Raw genomic sequence first — 26077 nt, 5'->3', positions numbered from 1 at the left:
TTTTAATATGTACTTGTATATAGCTGAAATGACAATAAAGCCCCTCTTGACTCTTGTGTTTTGAAAGGGGTAAAATTGCTGTAAATTTCTGAAATCTTTCTAAATTGAAGTTAAGACTCTCATACTGATAAAATTTTTTGATAATTAGCAACAGAAACATAATATCAGCAAAAGAACTGCTTGCTTGTTGCCATAAAATGGGGAATATGAGATTGTAGCCACTTTGTAGCCAGAAATATATTCCGCTTGCACACCAGCACAGAGTTTCTGAACTTCTCGGTTCAAAACTCAGTGCCTGCGGCAGATACTAATTGGCCACTGTATCTGCAGGGTGGGGGACGGACTATGTGTGGGTGGGTGGGTCTTTATAAGCTGTGTAAGGACCCTGATTGGCAGAAGAGACGCCTGTGCAGAAAGCAGGGGCAAGAAAAGGAGGGCTGTACAGGTGTCGGAAGAGGCGTGTACGGCGACGTGCAATCTGGTATCTCTGGTAGCAGCAGAAGACAAAATTGGGTGCGCTAAATCAGGAGGAAAATGGGGAGAAAATGCATTTTTTAAAAATGATTTTAACACCCCTGGTCACATTTCAGGTTTTGATAATGAGTTGTTTTCTTTCGTGTAATATGTAATTCAGGAAATAAACACCAATTTACCTTTAAGTGTGCGGAAAGTGTTCCCTGTAGAGGATGTAAAAACTGTATAAGGATTTAAGATTTTAAGCATCAGTTTGTAAGCATTCTTTTTGCTAAGTTCATTATTTATTTATTGTTCGAACAGAGATGCTTTATATAGTAAACCATATATATAAACCCTGTTAACACAACACTGCAATGTAATGAAAAAACAACAGTACGAGTGACATAACACACCCCTACCTTAATAATTACTGTTTCATCCAGTTATTACCAGACCTGACTGTCATTTGCAGATTAAATGTTGGTAAAGTGTAAAAAACATGCACCTTTTTGACCATGATAATGTATTCATGTTATGCTTTTTTTTTTATGTCACTTCTAAAATATCTTCCAAGAGCATACAGAATGTCTGGTGCAGCAGATAGAATCATATTTAGTAGGCACTTCTGAATACATTACAAAATAGGGATTATTTCATTTTCTGTATGTCTTGCAGTAGCTTCAATGAGGCCATGTTGTCAGGTTCGATTTTAAGCAAGCTGGTGAGATCTGCCACACAAGCTTTCTTGTCCTAAAGGGGAGATAAAACATCTACAGATTAAAACCTGCCATGAATGACATTCGGACGGACCCCGACGATACCGATACCGATCCGATACCGTCATTTCTCCTCTCAAACAACTAAGCAGTAATAATACATGTCTCAATGCACCATGGTTAAACTAGCTATCTAAATAACAATGATCAGACTGTGAAACAAAGATTCTAAAGGAATAAATACAGAACCTCCAACATCACACTTCTGCAAAACTGCTGTTTTTATTTTAACTTTTACACACAGAACATTTAACAGCATTTTTGGTTTCAATTATATTCAAGCTGTTATTCATGTTACACATCTCGCTTTATGGTGTGTCGTCCAAAGTGTCTACAACTGAAAGATGTGGATGTCAATCGAACACGATGGACCAATTAGAATTGACGCAGAGTTTGGTTGAGATTTTCCATTAAAGTCCTGTCACGTTTTCATATTATTAAACCCTGCTGGATTTTGAAGAGGACGTCTGTGGCTAAACGGGAAACGGTGTAGTTTGTTTTATTTCACACTAATGGATTAATCATTGAGGATGTGAGATATCTCCAAGCCGGGACAAGGTTATTTATCTCAGGTGAGCGGTTTATCATTTATAAAGTGATTTGTATTGTGTTTAACAGTGTTTTTAGATGTGGCAGTAGTAGATGATTGTTTAAAATGCTAAAAGTTTAAGTAGATCAGTGTGTTTTAATTTCTGAATGGCTGCTGCAGACGAGTTGTAGATCAGTGGCACATCTTAATGATGTCATCAAGATGCACCTTGTTACGGAAGTTGCAGAGTGAGCTGGCAATAAACGGCGCTCTGTTGGAACGTATCTTTGTGTGTTATTTGCTTTACACACAAACAATGGCCTTATTTACATTGTGTTATTTACATTAAGTGTTATTTACATTAAGCAACAGTATAGGATCGGATTACACGTTTTTTTCTTCCGATATCCGATTCAGTGATTTGGGCCAATATCGGACCAAGACCGATACAGAGTATTGGATCAGTGCCAGCCCTAGTATGAACCCAAGATATTTCATGCTTTTTCTGATTAACATAATTTCATTTGTTAATATACACTGCATGTCAGACCTGCAACACATTACATAAATGTTTGGCAGCAAGAATACAAATCAGTAAAGTGTTTCAGGTGTTCTTTCTGCACACATGTAATAAGCTGTGCAACAGGGGATGTTGTTCATTTTAAATACTCCACACATTCTGTGTTGGGGACAGGTCATAACTGCAGGCGTGCCAGTTCACTACACAAACCCTTTTCTGCAGCCACACCTTTTTAATGTGTGCAGCATATGGTTTTGCATTGTCTTGTTGAAAAATGCATGGACGTCCCTGGAAAAGTTGTCGTCTTGAAGGCAGCATATGCCTAAAATCTCAGTGTACTTTCCTGCATTTATGCTGCCATCACAGAAGTGTGCATTAACTTTGCAAAGGACACTGACACCGCCCCATACCATGACAAACCCTGGCTTTTGGACTTTCTGCTGATAACAGTCTGGATGGTCCTTTTCTTTTTGGGTCCAGAGCACACGGCATCCATTTGTTACAAAAAGATCTGAAATGCTGATTCACAATACACTGACCACAATACACGTTTCAACTGTGTGGTGGTCCATCCCTGATGCCTCAGGGCCCAGAGAACTTGACGCCGCTTCTGGACATGGTTAACAAAAGGCTTTTCATAAGACTGCACAGTGAACTTCTAAGTGGCATTTGTAAATGTAACTCTGTCGTGCTTGACAAAGGTTTGACAAAGTAATACCTAGCCCATGAGATCATCTGCCCAGCTGCTCCTAAAAGATATTCATGGCTACTGCTTTTGTACAAAACCTGGATTACAATTACTTGTTGGAGAATCACATCATTATTTTTTTTCTACCTCATTACTAAATTGCCCCTCTCCCAATTTTTTTGGAATGTGTTGCAGGCCTGAAACAGAGGACTGGGGGTAATTCAAGGAAATTCAACATGACCTGCTCAACTACAAGTGCTGATACTGTGAATTGCAAACATCTAGGTAAAGCAATAGATCAGTGCCAGACAAGCAGGAAACACAAACCTTGGTGTGCAAAGTGCTAAAGCCTGTAACGCATTTTGTGTTCATACTAGTCAGCAATTGCTCCGTTAGTGTGGTTTAATACAGTAAGTGTGAACGTTGGTGCACACTAAATGCATGCTAAATAAGTAGAGAGCACTTGAGTGGGGGGATCTCGGTCCTTTTTTTTTTTAAACCAAACACATGACACAATGTCACAAAATGCGACATTCAACATACCACAAGAGTACATTGGGCAGGACGTTTTGGTGCTGTTGTGACTCCTTTATCCAGTTTTACCCCCTCTTGCTATATTTTCTCTTTTTTTTTTTTTTTATGCATTTTCTCCAATTTTTCTCCCTTTTAGCGCGTCTAATTGCCCGATTGCATCATGCTTCCTCTCCACCAATGCCGATCCCTGCTCTGATTGAGGAGAACGAAGCTAACCCACGCCCCCTCCGACATGTGGGCAGCATGCCGTATGCATCTTATCACCTACACTTTTGACGAGTGAAGTGCAGCTCAGCGTTGTGTACGGAGAGACACACCCTGAGAGCACTCTTTTCTCATCTCTGTGCAGGTGCCATCAATCAGCAGTAATCAGCGTAATTGCACCAGTCATGAGAGAGAGACACCATTTTGCTTAGTCCCGTCCATATCTGAACAACAGGCCAATCGTTGTTCATGTGGCCGCTTAGCCTAGCCAGCAGGCAGAGCTGAGATTCGACACAATGTTTCGAGATCCCAGCTCTGGTTCCAGTGTGTGTTTTTACCGCTGCACCACCTCAGCGGCCTCTTGCTATCTTTTCAGATGGTAAAAATACCACCAGGAATACACAATCACAATAAAGTTGAATTGAATTGAACAATCCCGATAAATTCATTAAGCCTAACATGGTGTATTGTTCTCACAACAGGCTCGCAAAATACATTATTTATGCGGTTAGATTGTAAATTTGTGAGTGTGAACGCTAAGCGGGCCAGGACTAAAATGTAACAATGGGGCCGCTTAGGTTTCACAGCAGTAAAAACACACGCTGTTCACCAGAGCTAAGATCTCGAATACATTGTATCGAATCTCGGCTCTGCGTGCCGGCTGAGGCTGAGCAGCCACATGAACAACGATTGGCCTGTTGTTCAGATAGGGGTGGGATTAAGCCGGATGGGGACTCTCTCTCAGACTAGTGCGATTACGACCTCTGCTGGCTGGTTGGTGGCGCCTGCACGGAGATGGGAAAGGAGTGCGGTAGAGGGTGTGGCTCTTTGTACACAGCGCTGTACTGCACTGCACTCATCAAGTGTAGGTGATAAGATGTTCTATTGCTGTGCACGTGTCGGGGGGGTGGGGGGGTGGAGAAGCCTCGTCCTCCCCAATCAGGAGCAGGGACCAGCATTAGTGAGAGGCTGATTGACGGGTAAAAATGGGATGCGCTAAAGTGGGAGAAAAAAGGGGAAATTTTTTTTTACAATGTATAATTTTTCTTGTTAGTCCAGACTAAGGGAACTTAAGTATAAACACATAGGACCTTTTCCAGACCGTCTTTGGAAGTACAATACCTGATCAGTTTAAGACCCATGGATTTAATTTTCATTACCAACCAATCAAACACAAGCCTAAGGCCAGGTGTCGACTAAACTGGACTAGTGTCTTACCTGCCTAAATGCTAAATGGTCTGGGTCCTTTAGTTCCCATAAAGTAAAATCTAAATACCACAGCCTAAGATAATGTCAGAGAAGACCACTGTTCTAAGTTCTAAAGTTCCAAGTTACCCATTTTTACAGTTCTGACTTTCTAGCCCCAACCCCATCCAAAACCTTTGAGATAAACAACAAACAGCCACCAACCAAGCCTAATTCTCCAACTTCTGTGCTCATGTTCTTAAATCTAGTGGTAAAGCAGAAGAGTAGAGGATGTTAAAACAGCAACATGATACCAACTCCATATTAATATCCACAGTTTGAAATGATCAATATATAGATGTAACATTCAGGTGTTCACATACTCCTGGGCCACAAAGGTGCAATATAGATGATTTTAAACATGGGTTTAAGTGTTGCAACAACACAGCTTGGAGATTTCTCTGTACTTACTTTAAGCTCCTTGAAAGCCTGTGCTCGTCTGTACAGTGCTTTAATGTTAGCTGGGTCCAGCTTAAGGGCCTCATTACAATCCCGCACAGCTTCCTGGTACATCTTCAGAGACAGGTAGCACAAAGCCCTATGCACACAGATAAATAAACAAAATAAAATAAAATTTTCTATTTTTAAGGCAACAAGTTCACATTAAACATTGGTCTCATGGCCATCTCTGGTTACCCCGAGACGCCCTGCCTGCTTATGTCACTATCTCTCTATCTCTCTCTATCTCTCTATCTATCTTTTTTTATGCATTTTCTCCCCCTTTAGCGTGTCCAATTGCATCGTGCTTCCTCTCTGCCTCTGCATGATCCCTGCTCTGACCGAGGAGATCGAAGCTAACCCACGCCCCCTCCGAAACGTGGGAAGCAAGCCATATGCATCTTATCACCCACACATTGACGAGTGTTGTGCCACCTAGCGTTGTGTATGGAGAGACACACCCTAAGAGCACTCTTTCCTCATCTCTGTGTAGGCGCCTCTAATCAGCCAGCAGAGGTCATAATTGCACCAGTCTGACAGAAAGAGACCCCTATCTGGCTTAGTCCCGCCCATCTGAACAACAGGCCAATCGTTGTTCATGCCTCAGCCAGCAAGGCAAAGCTGAGATTCGATACGATGTATTCGAGATACCAGCTCTGGTTGCACCGTGTGTTTTTACCGCTGCACCACCTGAGCGGCTTATCTATCTATCTTTTAACACTGTGTTTACTCTTGTTTATGTGGGTGCTTTGTATCCGTTAGGTAGTCTCTGATATTATATGTGTATTCTTAATTTAGTGATTATAATAAAGTTTTTCCAAGGTTTAAAATGTCTTTCATTGTTCCAGCTATTGAGAATTCTTGTCTTTCTCTTTGGTATTTAGGGCACTCAGTTTATATGTGTTTAATCGTGATGGGTAATTGGCAGGATTCGCATTGCAGGGCATCCTCCCCCTTTATCAAGTAGGAATGAGTAAGTCTGGTGTGTCCAATGCGACATCTAGAGTAGATAACTTGATCTTTACGTTTTCCTGGGTATGATTTCTGGCGGATTTTTAAGTCAGGGCATATTTCATAAAGCTTGTTCTGTGTTAATGTGTTTCATTCTGTCTGCCATTTGCTATATATATATATATATATATATATATTTGTGAGGTCAGACACTGATGTTGGACGAGAAGGCCTGGCTCACAGTCTCCGCTCTAATTCATTCCAAAGGTGTTCTATCGGGTTGAGGGTCCACACCAAACTCGCTCATGCATGTCTTTATGGATTTTGCTTTGTGCACTGGTGTGCAGTCATGTTGGAACAAGTTTGGAGGTCTGTAGCGATTGACTCTGCAGAAAGTTGCCGACCTCTGTGCACTATGTGCCTCAGCATCCACAGACCCCGCTCTGTCATTTTACGTGGCCTACCACTTCGTAGCTGAGTTGCTGTTGTTCCCAATCGCTTCCACTTTGTTATAATACCACTGACAGTTGACTGTGGAATATTTAGTAGCAAGGAAATTTCACGACTGGACTTGTTGCACAGGTGGCATCCTATCATGAAACCACGCTGGAATTCACTGAGCTCCTGAGAGCGACCCATTCTTTCACTAATGTTTGTAGAAGCAGTCTGCATGCCTAGGTGCTTGGTTTTTTACACCTGTGGCCATGGAAGTGATTGGAACACCTGAATTCAATTATTTGGATGGGTGAGTGAATACTTTTGGCAATATAGTGTATCTTGTTTCACTAGAGGTATGGTGTCTGTTGTTGGGAGTTTGAGGTTGATGATCTGTTCTCTTGTTTCTCTTCTTGCCAACTGATATGCTTTCTCATTTCCTGGAATTCCACAGTGGCCTGGGATCCAGCAGAATTTTATATCGAAGTTGTGTTCTGTGAGCTTGTGGTTTCTATCCAAAAGATCAATAAGGATCGGGTGATGACGTGAGCAGGTTGTAAGTGCTTGCAGACAGGACTTTGAGTCAGTACATATCAAGGCTTTTTCTTGTTGTATCATGTCTATAAAATTTAGAGCCATTAGCAAGGCATTGGCCTCCGCTGTAAAGATTGAGCTGTGTTGTGGCAGGTTTACTTTTTTTGCATATTGTCCGGCTGTTATCGCTGCTGACACTCTGTCTGTCGTTTTAGAGCCGTCAGTGAGCAGGTGAGCTGGGAATTTTTCTCGGATGCAGATGAATTCTTACTCAGATATTCAGAGTTTTTTTGTTGTGGGCAATACCCAGTATGATGTTAGGTCTTGTGATCTTCCAGGGTGGCGTGTCACTGATGCGCGTTTGGGCTATATTACCCAGATCCAGGTTTAGTGCCTTTAGGTGAGGTTTAATGTGAGTGACAAAAGGTGGTTGCTGTCATATAAGGTAGGGTAAAAAGGTTCAAAGGTTGAAATATAGTTTGGGTTTGCTTTTGAGTTTGATTGCATACTTGAGGTGTCTATGAGGTGCTAATTTTAGGTGTCTATGTTTAAGTAAGGGTTCCTGGGCCTCCACATACAAGCTCTGCACAGGGGAGGTTCGGAATGCACTCAAAGCCAGCCATTCTGATACCCTGATGGTGGGTGGTATTTAGGCTGTTCAAGTATGATTTTCTAGCTGATCCATAAATTATACATCCATAGTCTAGTTTTGGTCTTATCAAAGATCTGTAAATAGATAAGGATAAGTTATTTAAAATCTGCTCACCACTTGGTGCTGGTCAGGATCTTAATCATGTTCATCTTTTTGGTGTACTCCTTTTTTAGTGTTGTAATGTGTGGAATAAAAGACAGTTTTTTGTCTAGGGTCAGGCCTAGGAATTGAGTTGATTCTACCAGGATTTCCTTCAAGGTAGATTTCTGGTTCAGGATGTAGTGCTCGTTTCTGACAAAATGGATACATGTATTTTTGTTTTTTGAGAGTTTAAATCCACTGGAGACTGACCACTTATGAATTCGGTTGATGGTTAGTTGGAGTTGTCGCTCTATGTTATTCATGTATTTCCCTCGATATCCAATGCATAAGTCATCAACATACAAACTGCAGAAAGTGTTTGAAGGTATCTCCTTTGCGACACTGTTTATTTTAAGATTGAAGAGGGTGACTGAAAGAATGCACCCCTGTGGGACACCCATTTGCTGTATGTGGATGTTTGATTGACAGTTATTGACACTGACTCTAAAGTGTCTATCTGTTAGAAAGTCAGCTATAAAGTTCAGTAGGCGGCCTCTGAATCCAGCATGGTAAAGGTCTTTCAGGATGCCATACCTCCATGCAGTATCATAAGCTTTTTCTAAATAAAAAAAATACGATTACTGCATGTTCTTTTCTGAAAAAAGCATCTCAAATGAAAGTCTGAAGTCTGATCAAGTTGTCTATTGCACTTATGCCCTTTCGAAACCCACTTGGGGCTTATTTTAGTATATTGTCCCATTCCAGTTGCCACATTGGGCGATTGTTAACCATTCTTTCCATGGTTTTGCAGATACAGTAGGCCCTTGACTTACGAATGTAATTGGTTCCAAAGGGCTGTTCTTAAGTCAAAATGTTCGTTAGTTACACCTATTTTTCCTATAAGAAATAATGTAAATAGAATGAATCTGTGCCAGACCTGCCAAACCACCCCCTTACCTTTCTAATGTCTTAAATTGTCTTTTTTGTTATAAATACAAGTATATTTCCCTTAAATCTTAAATTATAGAATAGACATTACTGTAATAAACAATAATAAACAACAATACAAAGTAGTGCTGTACATAAAAAACACGCATCACATTTCAGTACAGTACGTGTGCTGTACTATACACCATAATAAATTTACTTCTTTTTTTTATATAAAATGTATCTACCAGAAACAACAATAACTCTCATATTTCTCTATTATTTCCTTCTTTATTTCAATAGTGTTGTATTTTGTAGGTGTAATTGAATGAAAGAAAGAATACTTTACACAGCTGATTTCCTTCTTCTCTCTCACTCACTGCCCCCTCTGTCTGATACACAGTGACAGCTACTGGCAGGAGTAATTATACAACAACAAATAGTAATAGATTCACTTTCTCACCACTACGCTTTCTCTACACCTTCTTTGGGGCCATTGTAATATAGAATTTTACAAAATATAAAGAAATCACCGAAAAAAACACCATCCATAGAGAGACCATTCTTCGTGACGTCACGTGTTTCGCGAATTTTAACCCAAAATGTTCGTATGGTAAACGGTTCGTAACTCTACTGTACAACTAGTCAGTGCTATAGGCCTCTAGGTCTTTCCCCGGTTTGGAGATAGGAATTACCACAGCTTTTTTCCATGCAGGTATGACTTTTCCTGAATGCCATATTTGGTTGAAGACTTTCAAGAGCAGTGTCATAGAGTCTGGGGGTAGATGTTTCAACATTTGATAGTGTATGTCATCTGGACCAGTAGCTGTGTTATGGACTCTCTGTAAGGCAAGTTGTAGTTCTTCTAAGGTGAAGTCTTGATTGTATGCCTCTGTGTTATCAGAGTAGAAGTTGATTTTATTACTTTCCATTCGTACCCATATTACTGCAAATTCTGGGGTGGAGTTGTTGTCAGCTGAAACCCTTTTAAATGTCTCTGCTAGTAGTTCTGCAATTCCTTTTTTACTGGTAGCTAACCCGTCTACCAATGAGAGATATTGGATTCGTGGTAGGCTTTCTTTACCTTTCATCTTTCGTAGAAGGTTCCACAGTTTTCTGGATGGTGTGTTTATTGTGATACTGTTAAACAAATAGTTTCCAGCTCTGTTTTTTGCTGCATTAATTGTCCTTCAGGCTGTAGCTCTGGTGACTCTTAGGTTGTTTAGGTTTTCTAAGGTGGGATGTTTGTTGAAAGTCCTTTCTGCATGTTTGCGTACCTTGATGGCCTGCTCGCATTCATCATTGTACCAGGGATTGCATCTTTTCCCCGGTTTCGGGGAAGTTCTTGGTATTGTCTCCTCAGCTATTTCTTTTAGGGTGTCAGTAAATCATTTGCCAGGTCTGTAGTTTGATTCAGCTCTGCACTCAATCTCTCCTGACAAAGTTTTTGAAAGGTGTGCCAGTCAGCTTTGTTTAGTTTCCATCGCTGAGGAGCTTGTGTCTGCTGTGGTTTTACTGGCCTAATTGTTATTGGGAGGTGATCACTGCCACACAGGTCATTCCACACCTTCCACGAGAACTCAAGGTAGAGTTCTGGATGGCACAGTGTTAAATCTATTGTGGTTTTGACTCCACCATATTGGATTGTGGCTGTTAAAGTCCCCCAGTAGTATGTATGGAGGAGGAAGTTGTTCTGTTAACTTATCTAGGCTTGTTGGATTGAGAGATATGCTGGGGGGGATGAGGATGGAGCATATTGTGATGGTTCTTGCAATGACAGACATCTCAAGTTGCAAAAACCTGTGTGTGTCCCTGCGTGTGTGTGTGTGTGTGCGTGTTTGAGTTTGAGGGAGATTTTATCTGACTTGCGGGCATCAGGGAGCCGCTATGTATATGCGGGAGACTCCCGGAACTTCCGGGAGACTTGGGATGTCTGCAATGATATTTGTGGCTTGAATTGCTGTTGCCTGAAGTGTGGTATTGAGATGGATTTGGCAGTGTGGGATGGTACGTCTTATGTAGATGGATGTTCCTCCTGATGATCTGTTTATATTTGGCCCACAGGTGTGATAGCCGACAAAGTCCTTCAGGATTATATTGATGCCTGGTGTTGTTAGTGTTTCTAAGAGTAAAATTGCAGATAGGTTTAGTAATATGGCTAGTCATTGAAGTTCACTGTAGTTGGCTCAAAGGCCACGGCAGTTCCACTGTAAGATTGGATCTATTGTCATTTGGATTTACTTGAGGTTGAGCGGGATTTACTTCTGCTTCTAGGAGATGTTGGAGAAACCTTGGCTTTGGTTTTATGGAGTTGTTGAGGGTTATCTAATTTCTTTTGCATTTTGATGTCACTTGGTGTTGCTTCCTCTTGAGCTTTTGAAGTGCTTGTAGCTGCCTGAGGGGGTAGCGGTAAGCTTTGTACAGCAGAATGTTTAAGGAAGAAGATTTTTGGCTATGTTGAGTAGTTGAGGTTTTTCTTTATTTAGCCATGTAAAATCAGTCTGACATGTGCTGGATTGGGTAGTCTTCACTAATGCTGCAAAGGATTTTGTAAACTTAAAACTAGGAGAGTCATCGACCTGTTTTTTGGCTTCCATATGACTGATTTTTTTTTGGTACATTTGATCTTCTGGATTTCCTTTTCTTTTATCCACAGCGGGCAAGTTTTGTTTGATGCCAAATGCGGGCCCTCGCAGTTCCTACATTTAGGAGTCTTTAGACAGGGCATATCATGACCCTCCTCTCCGCAGTTAAAGCAAGTTGTAGTATTTTTACATGTAGCTGACCCGTGGCCGTATTTTTGACATTTAAAACATCTAATTGGATTTGGGATGTAGAGTTCATCATCCACTCTTTCATGGGGATTGGCTCTGTTGAAAGTTATGATGTATATATTTGTTTTTATGGTTCTTTCTTGCCTTCTGATTACAATCCGCTTGACATTTTTCACATCTTGAGGTGTCAGCTCTTTGGTTATCTCCTCCTCATCCATATCTTCTAATTCCCTGCAGCGAATAACTCCTTTGCAGCTGTTCAGTGTCGGGTGAGGGAATGTTTTTACGTTGATGTTGGTAAATGTTTTAATATTGAGGAGGTTGTCTGCCTGTATTTTTTTTTGACATTCTATCAAAATTTGTCCTGATCGAAGTTGACATCTTTTACAGTTTTACAGTTCTTGCTATGCCCATGATTTCTTTTTGAATAGCAAAAGGGGATAGTTTGGTTAGAATAACATCAGCTTGCATAGCTTCTATTGATATGAACTTGGATTGGCTCTATAGTCATTTGAATTTACTTGAGGTTAAGCAGGATTTACTTCTGCTTCTGGGAGGTGTACTCTGATGATCCTCTCTCATTTCCACATCTTTGGGGGTGTCTGTTTTCTTTAAACCTTGGCTTTGGTTTGTTTTATGGAGTTGTTGAGGGTTATCTAATTTCTTTTGCATTTTTATGTCACTTGGTGTTGCTTCCTCTTGAGCTTTTGAAGTGCTTGGACTGCCTGAGGGGGTAGCAGTAAGCTTTGTACGGCAGAATTTCTTGTTTTAGGAGGAAGATTTTTGGCTATGTTAATCAGATTTAGCCAAGTAAAAGTAGTCTGACATGCGCTGGATTGGGTAGTCTTCACTACTGCTGCAAAGGATTTTGTAAACTTAAAACTAGGAGAGTCATCGACCAGTTTTTTGGCTTCCATATGACTGATTTTAGGTCTAGATCGTTATCGTAATCCGTCAATCTTCGTTTCGGGGTGTGTTCAGTATCCATGTTTAAAAGGTTTCATTTTCATCACCCGTGCTCCCCACACACCTTGGAGCCCAACAAGGGGATGTACAGAGCTGCAGAACTCCAGCGGCTGCACACCAAGGATACAGAGGTGATATACTCGAGCTTCCGGATGGTATCGGCACTTGATTGACCCTATACCAGCGCCTTCTAGGGATCTCACTAGAGATACAACCTAGGGCACGTCCTGACCAGCCAATTGATTGGAACGGGCCTCTCCAACCTCCTGTCTATGCAAAGTCGGGGCCAAAGTGCTGTGTTGGGTGCATGGCAGCCATAGCTGCCACTTCCCTCAAACACCAGGATCCCTTCCTCCGCAGACATGGGTCGCACCTCACGGCAAACAAGGTGCCTCATTTGCTCGCCTCTTACGAGCAGCCTGAGGGGGCTGAGGACCTATTCTACCCTGGGTCCCCACGGGGAGCCTGCCTATGTCACCAGCTGTGATGATGATGATGATGGCATCCCCTCGTAGTCCGAGGATAGCTCTCCAGTGCAATGCTTGGTTCTCCGTCAGTGTTTGGCTGGTGAGGCCAGTTCTTGAAGCAAACATTCTTGGACATATTTTACAAGGGATTGTAAAAGCTCAAGGTTGCCATGCTCTTTCCTTCCTCCGTTGTCGTCTCGTTCCACATCCGCTCTTCTGTTGGCTTCAAATAGTGTAATTCCTTGTTTGACCGCTCTTCTCCACAGAGGTCTTTCTTGAGTCAATGCTTCCCAGGTCTTGGCGTCAATGACTGTGGATTTTAGGGTCCGCTTTAATTGATCTTTCTAGCGTTTTAGTGGGGCACCGAGGGGTCGCTTCCCCGATGTGAGTTCACCAAACAGGATCCGTCGTGGGAGTCGATCTCCTGACATGCAAGTTACGTGGCCTATCCACCGGAGTTGATGTTTCATGATGGATGCTTCAATGCTGACAGAGGAAGCGCTTTCCAGCACAGAATTATTGGTCACATAATCATCCCAGTTGATGTTGAGGATGGCTCGCAGCTTCTGTTGGTGGAACTGCTCCAGCTTCTTCCGATCTACTCGGTCCAGAGGGTCCAGGTTTCACATCCATACAGAAGAGTGGATGCGACGACGGCATTGTAGACCACAAGTTTTGTTTGATGGGTCAGATCCTTGTTACGGAAGAGCATGGTATCCCACGATACAGCGTGCTCACGGCCGAAACAGTAATAAGGTAAGTAGAAGTGTTTATGTTCATGCTTTATGCTGAGATGATGCATGATGACACTACTTGATGTAGTGCAGACCACATTTTGTGTTCGTTTTGCAGTGGTTGTGTAAAGTTACCATTCTTGTTAAGTGTATCGTGTTTAATGACCTGTATGTTCACTTCCACTTGTTTGATAAGAGGAATCTGCCTTTTTATTTATATAATATTTCAGATCTGGCCTCTGTTTCCATGCCCTTGTAATTCACTCAAGAGCAATTCCTAAATAATAGGGTTATTCTCTTACAGTAATAGATTGTTATGTTTTACTTACCACTGTCCCAACACTAACATACTGTAGCAACTGCATTCAATTTTATTCTAAATGGTTGATTGTATTTGTTCAAAATGCAACTAGATTTGTTCCTGTCCATCATCTAATCTCAACTATTCAAATTACTCCAGTGTCATATTTGTAAAAAAATAAAAAATAAAAAATAAAGTTAAAAAAAATAAAAAATAAAAAATAAAATATTGATGTGTTAACCAACAGTCATAAGTTTTTGCCTTTTACATTTTATATGTTTTCTTTGTGTCCTAATAGGTTTCCTCCAGATTTACCCGTTTTCTCATACATCAATGTAATTGCCACTAAGTGTGAGTGAAAGAATTTGTGAGTGTATTATGTCTTGCTATTGCAACTGGATTGGAGTCCTGTATGGCTGCAGCGATTGGTCGACCTAGTCGATGGCGTCGACGCAGTTAATATTTAAAGTCGATGCATCTTTTTAAATCTATGCTTATAAATAATCCTTTTTAATTTCTACAACATTTCCATTCATATAACCGTTCATATGATTTCCCTCAGCACTACTTGCTGTGTGCATGATCTAAGTTGTATTTGGTCCAGTCACTGGTTGGCGGCATTAAGCGCAGTCTTAACAAATGCCGTCTGCAGCACTCAGAGGCCGATTGTAGACAGCTTTCAAAGAAAAGCAAAACATTTTCCAAGACCTGAATCAGCAAAAGTTTGGAAATACTAACAACTGGCACAAAACAAACATGTGGTTTGTACACTGTGCAAAGCTTTGATGGTACCACAGCAGCACAGGCGCGATGTTGCACGTCTATATTGTTTCAACTTCTTAATTGCGAAGATCCTAGAATACCGTATTCCTTAGCGAGTTCAGTTACGGCGCATTTTTACTTCTATATCGCTTCATTAAGCTTCTTAATTGTGGAGATCTTGGAATACCGTATTCCTTAGTTAGGGCGCATTCACACGCGCTGCGCACTTGCTGCGTTGGGCTCATGATTTTTGCGGTGCCGCGGCAATCAAAGCGCAAAAAGCTTCTCATGTGAAACACTTACCACTTTGTTTACATCGCTTAGAATGTGAAGTAAGTTTTGAGTGAATGTGTAGGTTAGAATCTGGGCTCATTCTGTCGTTACTGTACATTGGACTTAATGAGACGTGCTCACCTCTAACCATTTTATTTCTGCTATAAGTTTAAGCACTTTGCTTTGTGTACGGAATGCCATAAACACGTTGCACTTTGATTAATAATATATGGACATAAACCCTGTTTACATTTAGTTTTGTGCCATATTATTATGCCATACAGTGTTGTTAAAATAAAAGAAGCTTAAATGCGATTCTGAATTACATGTTTTGAAGAAAAATTAATTGTTAGATTAATCGATTAGTCTATAGATGAATCGATAGAAAAATAGTAGTTAGTGGCAGCCCTAGAGTCCTGGCCAGAGTATATTCCTGCGTGAAACCGGACCGACTGTGACCATGACCAGAATGAAGCAGTTGATGGTAATGAAATGAAGAAATGTATTTAAATACTAAATCATTAAATGTAACTGAAAGGTAAATGCAGTTCTCACAGTTTTTCTTCCCAATCTAGTCATATCCAATTACCCAATTGCATTATGCTTCCTCTCTACTAATGTTGAACCCCACCCTGGTTGAGGAGAGCCGAGACTTACACACGCCCCCTCCGACACGTGTGCAGTAGCCGACTGCATCTTTTCACCTGCATGAGGTGAGTTCATCCCTCGTCTCGTGCAGGCGCAATCAATCAGCCAGCAGAGGTCATAACTGCATTAATTATGAGGTCCCGTCCAGTAACAGAGAACAGCCGCCAATCGAGCTGAGTTTCGAACCGACGAGTTCAAAATGTCAGCTCTGGTGTGCTAGCGTGTTTTACCGCTGTGCCACCTGAGTGCCGTTCTCACAGATTTTTGGCAGTCCTAGGGTTTGGCAGTCCTAGTTAATGAAAACATAATATTTTTTATTATGTTTTCATTAACTGCTTTAATCTGGTCTCCATTTTCTACATTTTTGTGCAGGTACACATTATATTTCATACACAATACCATTTTACCTGTTTGTGTAGGTCGTAACCTCACTGGGGTCTTGACTGAGAGACTGTGTGTATTTCTCCACTGCCTTCTTGTGGTCTCCTTTCTTTACAAATGCATTCCCCTCTTCCTTAAGCAGTTTAGCTTTTTTAACATCTCTAGCCACTGGAATAAACGGAAGTTTAAAGGTTGATTATCAGTCAACTTGGTAATCATTAATACTAGAACTATGTAAATACATTAATTGTCAACAAACATCTTTTTACTTTGAGTATTGGTTTCCTTGATGCCATTTTGCTTAGAAATGGCATTGGGGCTGGCAGCCAGCATAATTTTTTCTTTTACTGCCATGGGAACAGTTGGGATTGGAGGAAGCTTCTCTCTCCATGATGGTCCATCCATGTCAGTCAGAGCCTTTGTCATTCTGAAGTAAAAACAGAATTGTTTAATGAATTTTCTGATTTTTTTATGCATATTAACTACAGGTAAATCATGCTTCGCATTTTATGCTGCTGTGTGGTTGATCTGGGTCGCAGTGCTGCTGTTTACCGTGCGCTTTCATTTTGCAATGACTTTTTTTGTGATTTTTTTTAATGCTTATTTATTTAAAGTAAATAACTAATTTTAATCCAAGTAAACACAAAATGCATTTTTAATTAGTTCCTTTTTTAAAAGAGAAATGCTGTTTAGCCCTTCCTAGCACTAAGTGAAAAAGTAATTGCCCCCGTAGCTACTAAACCAACCAGTTAATCTAATTCAATTTACCACTGGGAACCTGCCAGTTAAAGAAGGTCTTAAAAAGCAGCACATGATACCATGTTCTTAAGACATTTAAATACAGATGTGAAACAAAGTAATTGAAATCTACCAGCTATTATACTCCAGCAAAGCACACTGAGAACAATTTTACATAAATGGAGAAAACTCACAACAGTAATGAACCTTCCCAGTAGAACCCTCCCAGTAGTGGTCAGCCAAAAATGCATTAACGGGTCATGCAGGAAGTCACAAAAGAAACCTGAAAATCATCTAAAGAACTGCAGACCTCACTAGCCCTAGTTAAGATCAATGTACACGATTACACATTAAGAAAGATGCTGGGCAAAAATGGCATCTATTGGAGAGTTGCATAGCACAAACCACCGCTGACCAAGAACACAAATTTGCCAAAAAACATCTACCATTTGCCAAAAAACATCTAGATTACCCCCAAGACTGGGGGTATTTTTGGACTGATGTGTCAAAGGTGGCACTTTTTAAAATACATGGGTCCCGTTACATATGGTGTAAAGCTAACACTAAATTTCACTAAAATAACATTATACCAACAGTCACCAACATGGTGGTAGTATGATGGTCTGGGGCTGTTTAGCTTTCGCAGGACCTGGATGACTTGATTGACCCGTAAATTCTGTTCTCTATCAGAAAATTCTGAAGGAGAATGTCCGCCCGTCTGTTCCTGACTAAAGGTCAAGGACAGTTGGACAATGATCTGAAGAACACGAGCAAGTTCACCTGTAAATGGTACAAAATTAAGATTGTGGTGTGACCGAGTCCTGACATGAATCCCCTTAAGATGCTGTGACAGGACCTAAACGGGAAGTTCATGTTCGAAAACAACCAATGTAGCCAAATTACAATTATTTTACAATACATTAAGATTACATTAATTTTAAGACGAGCAGACTAACCTTCCTACCCAGACTAATTTCAAGTTATCAGAAATGTTTGATTGCAGTTACTACCAAGGATGGCACAACCAAATTTGAGAATTAAGGGGGGATTACTTTTTTATGTGGGTCATATAGGTTTTTAATAAATCTTCAATAAATGAAATGTCCATTTAAAAGCTACACTTGTGCTTACATGTGCTAACTTCATTTTATATTACAAATAGTTGAAACATCTGAAACATTTAAATGTGATATGTAAAAATAGAAGAAATCAAGTGGGGGCAAATACTTTTATACATTACTGTATTCTTGGGAAAGATTCCACAAGGAAAGATTCTAAGCTGCATTCATTAAAAAAGTGCCCCACCAATAAATAACTCATGACGAACTACAAACACCTACCTGTTGGTTCCATCGTGAGCTGCAGGTAAATTGCAGTCCATCTGTAAAGCTGTTTTATAGTCTACATAGGCTTGTCTGTATCTCTCCATAGCCTCATAAGCTGCAGCACGGCGAAGCAATGATTTAATTCCAAATGGAACCCGGTCCAAAGATCTGTTTAAATGAGAAATAGTGAGGAATAAGCCAAGGTAAGCTTAATACTTTAAACTTAATGAAATGTACAGTCAGTACAAGTGGTTTCTGAAATTTTTACAGTCACAGCACTCCTGTAAATACTTCCCGTGTTTACAGGACACACCAGAAAAGCAGTGGCCATAATATTATTGCTACCTGTAACAAGCTGTTCTTAAAATAATCATCTAAATAATAATTATGATAAATAAATCATTACAATATTATAATAATAAAAATAGTAATATCACCTCCATTCATCTAATATATGTGAATTCAGTATTAGTCATCTTATTTTTTATTCATTCTTTATTATTTTTGCTTTTGGTATAAATCATTATAATTTAATTAAAGCAGTGCAAGTGCATGACACTTCATTTTATACTGTGAATATCATAAAATAGCAATTCTGCATTCTGCATGTTTTGAAATACCTTCATATTTTACCCTTTACAAATGCTGCATTTGCTAACTTGCTTGCAGACTGGAGTGTACAATGGCATTGATTTAATCGTGTTCATTTTCTACAGCCTTCAGGTTCTGTTGGTGGCGGCACGGTGGTTTAGTGGGTAGCACTGTCACCTCACAGCAAAAGGGTCCTGGGTTCGATTCCCAGATGGGGCGGTCCGGATCCTTTCTGTGTGGAGTTTGCATGTTCTCCCCATGTCTGCGTGGGTTTCCTCTGGGAGCTCCGGGTTCCTCCCACAGTCCAAAAACAAGCAAGTGAGGTGAATTGGGGATACTAAATTGTCCATGACGGTGTGTGACATTGAACTTGTCAACTGATGAATCTTGTGCAACGAGTAACTACAGTTTCTGTCATGAATGTAACCAAAGTGTGTAAAACATGACGTTAAAATCCTAAAACATAATAATAAGGTTCTGTTGGTGGTTGGTGTCAAAAATCTATTTCAAGGTTTTATGATGTTACTGTCTGCGCATGGAAGTTTTGGGTGGATGCATGCTTTTTCCACTGCTAACAATGCAAACATTTATGGACTTAACAAGAAAAATAATTTAAGCAAGAAATTAAAAGAGCATTTACATAATCCACATGTCGGTGACATATAACATGAATCTAAACTAAATTTTTATTAGCTATACATATGTTGAAAATTACTGTCTTTTGGATTTATTGACACTTTTGTACAGACATCATAGCATCCACAGTTGAAAGCACTGGACTACAATATTTAAATAACATGTCTCTTTGTGCTATAGCTCATCTTGTAACTATCAGAGCCACTATTCCACATACTGCATATTTATGTTATGCATTTATCTTAAGTTCTAAATTGCAAACTTACACTGAACAGTCTTTAATGCATTCACTGCAATTTCCATCTTTCAAGTAACTGGCTGCCCGGTTAGAATACAAAATACCTAAATCTTCCTGGTTCTTTTGACCTGTGAATAAAATAAATACATCAGGTTAGTAATAGTGCAGAAACAACTGCTTTCAACAGTTTCCTTTCTTTCAACAAGGAACATATAACCTATAACCACTACTTAACCATCTACTTAATCTAGAAAAAATAATGTCATAATTTTTTTTTTATCTGTTTGAGGTATGTTTCGCACAACCATTTAAAAAGAGACTGTATATTTATATTTATATAAATAAATAAATATATATACATATATGTGTGTGTATATATATATATATATATATATATATATATATATATATATATATATATATATATATATATATATATATATATATACACACATACATATATATACAGGGTGGGCCATTTATATGGATACACCTAAATAAAATGGGAATGGTTAGTGATATTAACTTCCTGTTTGTGGCACATTAGTATATGGGAGGGGGAAAACTTTTCAAGATGGGTGGTGACCATGGCGGCCATTTTGAAGTCGGCCATTTTGGATCCAACTTTAGTTTTTTCAATGGGAAGAGGGTCATGTGACACGTCAAACTTATTGAGAATTTCACAAGAAAAACAATGGTGTGCTTGGTTTTAACGTAACTTTATTCTTTCATGAGTTATTTACAAGTTTCTGACCACTTATAAAATGTGTTCAAAGTGCTGCCCATTGTGTTGGATTGTCAATGCAACCCTCTTCTCCCACTCTTCACACACTGATAGCAACACCGCAGAAGAAATGCTAGCACAGGCTTCCAGTATCCGTAGTTTCAGGTGCTGCACATCTCGTATTTTCACAGCATAGACAATTGCCTTCAGATGACCCCAAAGATAAAAGTCTAAGGGGGTCAGATCGGGAGACCTTGGGGGCCATTCAACTGGCCCACGACGACAATCCACTTTCCAGGAAACTGTTCATCTAGGAATGCTCGGACCTGACACCCATAATGTGGTGGTGCACCATCTTGCTGGAAAAACTCAGGAAACGTGCCAGCTTCAGTGCATAAAGAAACACATCATCATGTAGCAATTTCAAATATCCAGTGGCCTTGAGGTTTCCATTGATGAAGAATGGCCCCACTATCTTTGTACCCCATATACCACACCATACCATCAATTTTTGTGTTCCAACAGTCTTGGAGGGATCTATCCAATGTGGGTTAGTGTCAGACCAATAGCGGTGGTTTTTTTGTTAACTTCACCATTCACATAAAAGTTTGCCTCATCACTGAACAAAATGTTCTGTGTAAACTGAGGGTCCTGTTCCAATTTTTGTTTTGCCCATTCTGCAAATTAAGTGCGCCAATCTGGGTCATCCTCGTTGAGATGCTGCAGCAGCTGGAGTTTGTAAGGGTGCCATTTGTGAGTAGCTAATATCCGCCGAAGGGATGTTCGACTGATGCCACTCTCCAATGACATGTGGCGAGTGCTACGCTGTGGGCTCTTGCTGAATGAAGCTAGGACAGCCACTGATGTTTCTTCATTAGTGACAGTTTTCATGCGTCCACATTTTGGCAAATCCAACACTGAACCAGTTTCACGAAACTTGGCAAGCAGTTTGCTAACTGTAGCATGGGAGATGGGTGGTCTCGTAGGGTGTCTTGCATTGAAATCTGCTGCAATGACCCGGGTACTGCGTTCACCAAACATCAACACAATTGACATCAACACAATCAACACAACACAGCTCCCTTGAGATCATTGACAAGCTCCTCCCGTGTAATTCTGGGCTGACCTCACCTTTCTCAGAATCATTCTTACCCCACCAGGTGAGATCTTGCATGGAGCTCCAGAGTGAGGGCGATTGACTACGATCTTGTATTTCTTCCATTTTCGAATGATCGCACCAACAGTGGTCTCTTTCTCACCAAGCTTCTTGCTGATGGTCTTGTAGCCCATTCCAGCCTTGTGCAGGTCTACAATCTTGTCCCTGACGTCCTTTGATAGCTCTTTGGTCTTGCCTATGGTGGTTGAGAGATTTGAATGGAAGAAACTGATTCTGTGACAGGTGTCTTTTATACAGGGACAGGACTAATTTGTGTGCCTCATGGGCACATAACCGGTCTGTGGGGGTCAGAATTCTTGCTGGTTGGTAGGGGATCAAATACTTATTTCCCTTAATTAAATACAAATTAATTTATAACCTTTATTTAATGTTTTTTTTCTGGATTTTTTGTTGATATTCTGTCTCTCTCTGTTAAAATAAACCTTCCATAAAAATTATAGACTGTTCAAGTCTTTGTAAGGGGGTAAACTTACAAAATCAGCAGGGGATCAGATACTTATTTTCCCCACTGTGTATATATATATATATATATATATATATATATATATATATATATACTGATCAGCCATCACATTAAAACCACCTCCTTGTTTCTACACTCACTGTCCATTTTATCAGCTCCACTTACCATATGGAAGCACTTTGTAGTTCTACAATTACTGACTGTAGTCCATCTGTTTCTCTACATACATTTTTAGCCTGCTTTAACCCTGTTCTTCAATGGTCAGGACCCCCACAGGACCACCACAGAGCAGGTATTATTTAGGTGGTGAATAATCATCAGCACTGCAGTGACACTGACATGGTGGTGGTGTGTTAGTGTGTTGTGCTGGTATGAGTGGATCAGACACAGCAGCACTGCTGGAGTTTTTAAATACCGTGTCTACTCACTGTCCACTCTATTAGACACTCCTACCTAGTTGATCCACCTTGTAGATGTAAAGTCAGAGACGATCGCTTATCTGTTGGTGCTGGATGAAAAGGGGCTAACAAAGCATGCAGAGAAACAGATGGACTACAGTCAGTAATTGTAGAACTACAATTACTAAGTACTTCTATATGGTAAGTGGAGCTTATTAAATGGACAGTATGTGTAGAAACAAGGAGGTGGTTTTAATGTTATGGCTGATCAGTGTAATATATATATACACATATACACTGATCAGCCATAACATTTATATATATATATATATATATATATATATATATAGCCGTGATTTGTTTACTTGCTACGGTGTGTAAACACATCCTAAAAACGTTGTGCAAACCATTCTTAAACACTGTTTTGCATTGGCTTTCTTAGATCCTATTTAATTAAAACAGGTACATAGTGGAAAAATGAAGTGGGCCTTTATTTTGACATAATACTTTTAAACGAGTTCAGACGGTTTTGACTTATTCTTCAGATGGAAACAGTGTCAAGTAAACGAAAATCATTTCCATACCGGACTTTTCTAACTGCTGGATGGCTTGGGTGTACAAAGTAATCGCTTCTCCATATTGACCGGTTTTGAAGCACTGGTTACCGGCTTGTTTCAGCTCTGCCCAGGACTGTGTTCTCCGCTTCTGAGCCATGATACTTACTAATGAACTACACACAGACAAGATTAACATTAGCGTGATACTGAATACAGTTGTTACATTTAGCTAGGTTGGTTTATTCTATTTACAACAAAATAAGGCTCGGTACATAGCTAAGTATAAAGCATTACCTCAGTGTATATATCGTGGTGGGTTCTTACCTTAAAACTCACTGGCTTGTGTGTAATAAATTGTTAAAATGAGCGTTATAAACTGCTCGGTAACTGTAGCACGTTGCGCTAAGGTAATCCACAGGAGCCGGTCTGACGGCGCGTTGCCTTTATTTTCAATGCTCAAGTAAGCTCCACCAACCAGGAAGCTAACAATAAATTCAAATTATTTCCCAAGCCGTTTAAAGATCAGTTAAGACACCCGAGGCTGTAACTTAGCATAAACGTAAAGTCTGCTGTTCATCAGGAGCTGCTTCTTCTTTCTTTAACGTAGTAAGAGTGTCAGAGAAAGGTCGGTAAAGAAAATGCTAGAAGGAGCTGCTAGCGTTAGCTCATGTGAAACAGCATCTCTTTACATTGCGAAGAAGTGGTGTCACTTTTCACTTTCAGTTTAGATCCATGCTGCTCTCAGGTTGCTATTTTAAACTGCCATACAAGACGTGTAATGTAGTAATTAATAACCGACTTAACTTAATCTTTTTAATACTGTAGAAATGTTTCATCTTTCTATTTATTTTTAGTCATCAATAACATTTTGTAGCACATTGAGACAGAAATTGCAGTTTACTAATTTCACTACCACTAGTAACTGACTAGTAAATTCACAAGTATATAATAATAATAATAATACATTTTATTTATATAGCGCTTTTCAAGATACTCAAAGACGCTTTACATAAGATATACACTGATCAGCCATAACATTAAAACCACCTCCTTGTTTCTACACTCACTGTCCATTTTATCAGCTCCACTTATCATATAGAAGCACTGACTGTAGTCCATCTGTTTCTCTGCATACCTTTTTAGCCTGCTTTCACCCTGTTCTTCAATGGTCAGGACCACCACAGGACCACCACAGAGCAGGTATTATTTAGATGGTGGATAATTCTCAGCACTGCACTGACATGGTGGTGGTGTGTTAGTGTGTTGTGCTGGTATGAGTGGATCAGACACAGCAGCGCTGCTGGAGTTTTTAAATACCGTGTCCACTCTATTAGACACTCCTACCTAGTTGGTCCACCTTGTAGATGTAAAGTCAGAGACGATCGCTCATCTATTGCTGCTGTTTGAGTTGGTCAAAGTGCTTCTATATGGTAAGTTAAGCTAATAAAATGGACAGAGTGTAGAAACAAGGAGGTGGTTTTAATGTTATGGCTGATCATTGTATATTCTTCTTTTGAATCTTTATTTAACTGACCACAGTAGAAAGGATTTTCAATGTTTTTACTGATAAACCTTGTTGTATTTCATAAATATAAAATCATTTAGAATTTGATGCCCGCAACACACTCAAAAAAGGGGCACTGGTGCACCCCCATACCATGACTGTTGTTGGCTTTTACAGCTTGCGCTGATAACAGTCTGGATGGTCCATTTGTGTTTGTCATAGAGAACCCAATGTCCTTTTTTCCAGAAAACATGCTAAAACGTGGACTCATCTGCCCACAGAACATGTTTCCACTGTCATTTAGCCAATCTTAGATGAGCTTGCATAGGCCAAGAAAACCTGGTGTTTCTGTATATCCATGATTTTTCTGAACTTTGACCTTTCCTGTGATTCATAGCCGGTTTTTGACTTCCGGTTACAGTGTTTATGTTCTGAACGACAGAAGTAGTGGTCATTCGTAACTGTTTGTTTTTTTTAACAAACATGGCCAAAAACGCTAGGTGGTTGCATAGTAAGGACATTTTAAGAAGCTGTGGTGACCGTGTTCTGACAGTGCCCCACCCTTCCACGCTTACAGAGCGGGTAGATGACATTGTGGCCAGAGGTTAGCTATATTGATATAGTGAACCATTTCGTCTTTTCCGAAGGTGTAGACGGTGAGGAGCTACGGAACTGTAAAAGCACAGAGGCATACAATTACCTATATAGCAACAAAATAGGAAAGGTTTTATATAGCAAGCACAGCGACTTCATTTTCTTGAAAGCAGAGGTAGAACCAAGTCAGAGCGTCAGCTGAGGTAAACTTCAGGCGTGGGTAATGCTGAGGGAAAGTGGAGTAGTCAAGACGGTGTGTTGCTCTTGCATTGCAGGGTTAGGGAAGTCCTGCAGCCACGCAGCAGCTGTGTTGTGGAAGGATGAGCCTAGGAACATTCTAACTGCTGTGAAACATTGAAAATAATAAACAATGTATAATGACTAATTTGTTGATTGTTTTTACTTCTACAACAGTGTATACTTATATTGGTTCATGAGCAGTGATGGCATAGTTACCTTGAAAAAGTAATCTGATTACTGATTACTCCTTTAAAAAGTAACTTAGTTACTTTATGGATTACTTGATTTTAAAAGTAACTAAGTTAGATTACAAGTTACTTTATTAGTTATATAATGCGGAATATTTCAAAGATATTCCTTTGCAATACTTCATCATTTGGCTGCCAACTTGTGTGTACTGATGAGACTCAATTGAATCCCAGAACATGCTAGTGTGAATGCATGGAAAACAAATTTTAATTTTCTTTCAAGAATATGATACAGACTGACCAACACTATTACGCTAAATCAGCATTGAAAATGGACTTTACTTTTAATAGCCTTCTACAATGCTGGAGCTTCTTAAAACGGAAGATTTTTTTTTAAATAGAAGTGTTATTTACCTGCTATTAAATTG

At 39.9% G+C, this 26077-nt stretch overlaps 1 protein-coding gene across 1 annotated transcript; it reads right to left on the bottom strand.

Moving 5' to 3' along the window:
• Nucleotides 1-786: 786 nt before the first annotated feature.
• On the bottom strand, nucleotides 787-23874 carry tomm34 (translocase of outer mitochondrial membrane 34). Its single transcript, XM_062996737.1, has 8 exons — nucleotides 23448-23874; nucleotides 23151-23296; nucleotides 19833-19932; nucleotides 18355-18507; nucleotides 16546-16703; nucleotides 16303-16444; nucleotides 5364-5490; nucleotides 787-1206 (listed from the first exon to the last, which is right to left on the bottom strand). The coding sequence occupies exons 2-8, from the start codon at nucleotides 23278-23280 to the stop codon at nucleotides 1105-1107; spliced, it is 912 nt and encodes a 303-aa protein (XP_062852807.1). The 5' UTR covers nucleotides 23281-23296; nucleotides 23448-23874; the 3' UTR covers nucleotides 787-1104.
• Nucleotides 23875-26077: the final 2203 nt, after the last annotated feature.

The sequence above is a fragment of the Trichomycterus rosablanca genome, chromosome 6 (genome assembly GCF_030014385.1).
Source record: "Trichomycterus rosablanca isolate fTriRos1 chromosome 6, fTriRos1.hap1, whole genome shotgun sequence".
Lineage (NCBI taxonomy): Eukaryota > Metazoa > Chordata > Actinopteri > Siluriformes > Trichomycteridae > Trichomycterus > Trichomycterus rosablanca.
This window is presented reverse-complemented; position numbering and strand designations above follow the sequence as displayed.

Coding starts and splice junctions, on each gene's coding strand:
- tomm34 (XM_062996737.1), bottom strand. CDS start 23,280: ATGGCTCAGAAGCGGAGAACACAGTCCTGGGCAGAGCTGAAACAAGCC. Junction 18,508..19,832: donor TGCATTAAAGACTGTTCAGT/GTAAGTTTGCAA, acceptor TCATTTAAACAG/ATCTTTGGACCGGGTTCCAT. Junction 5,491..16,302: donor GTTACGACCTACACAAACAG/GTAAAATGGTAT, acceptor CTGTGTGCATAG/GGCTTTGTGCTACCTGTCTC.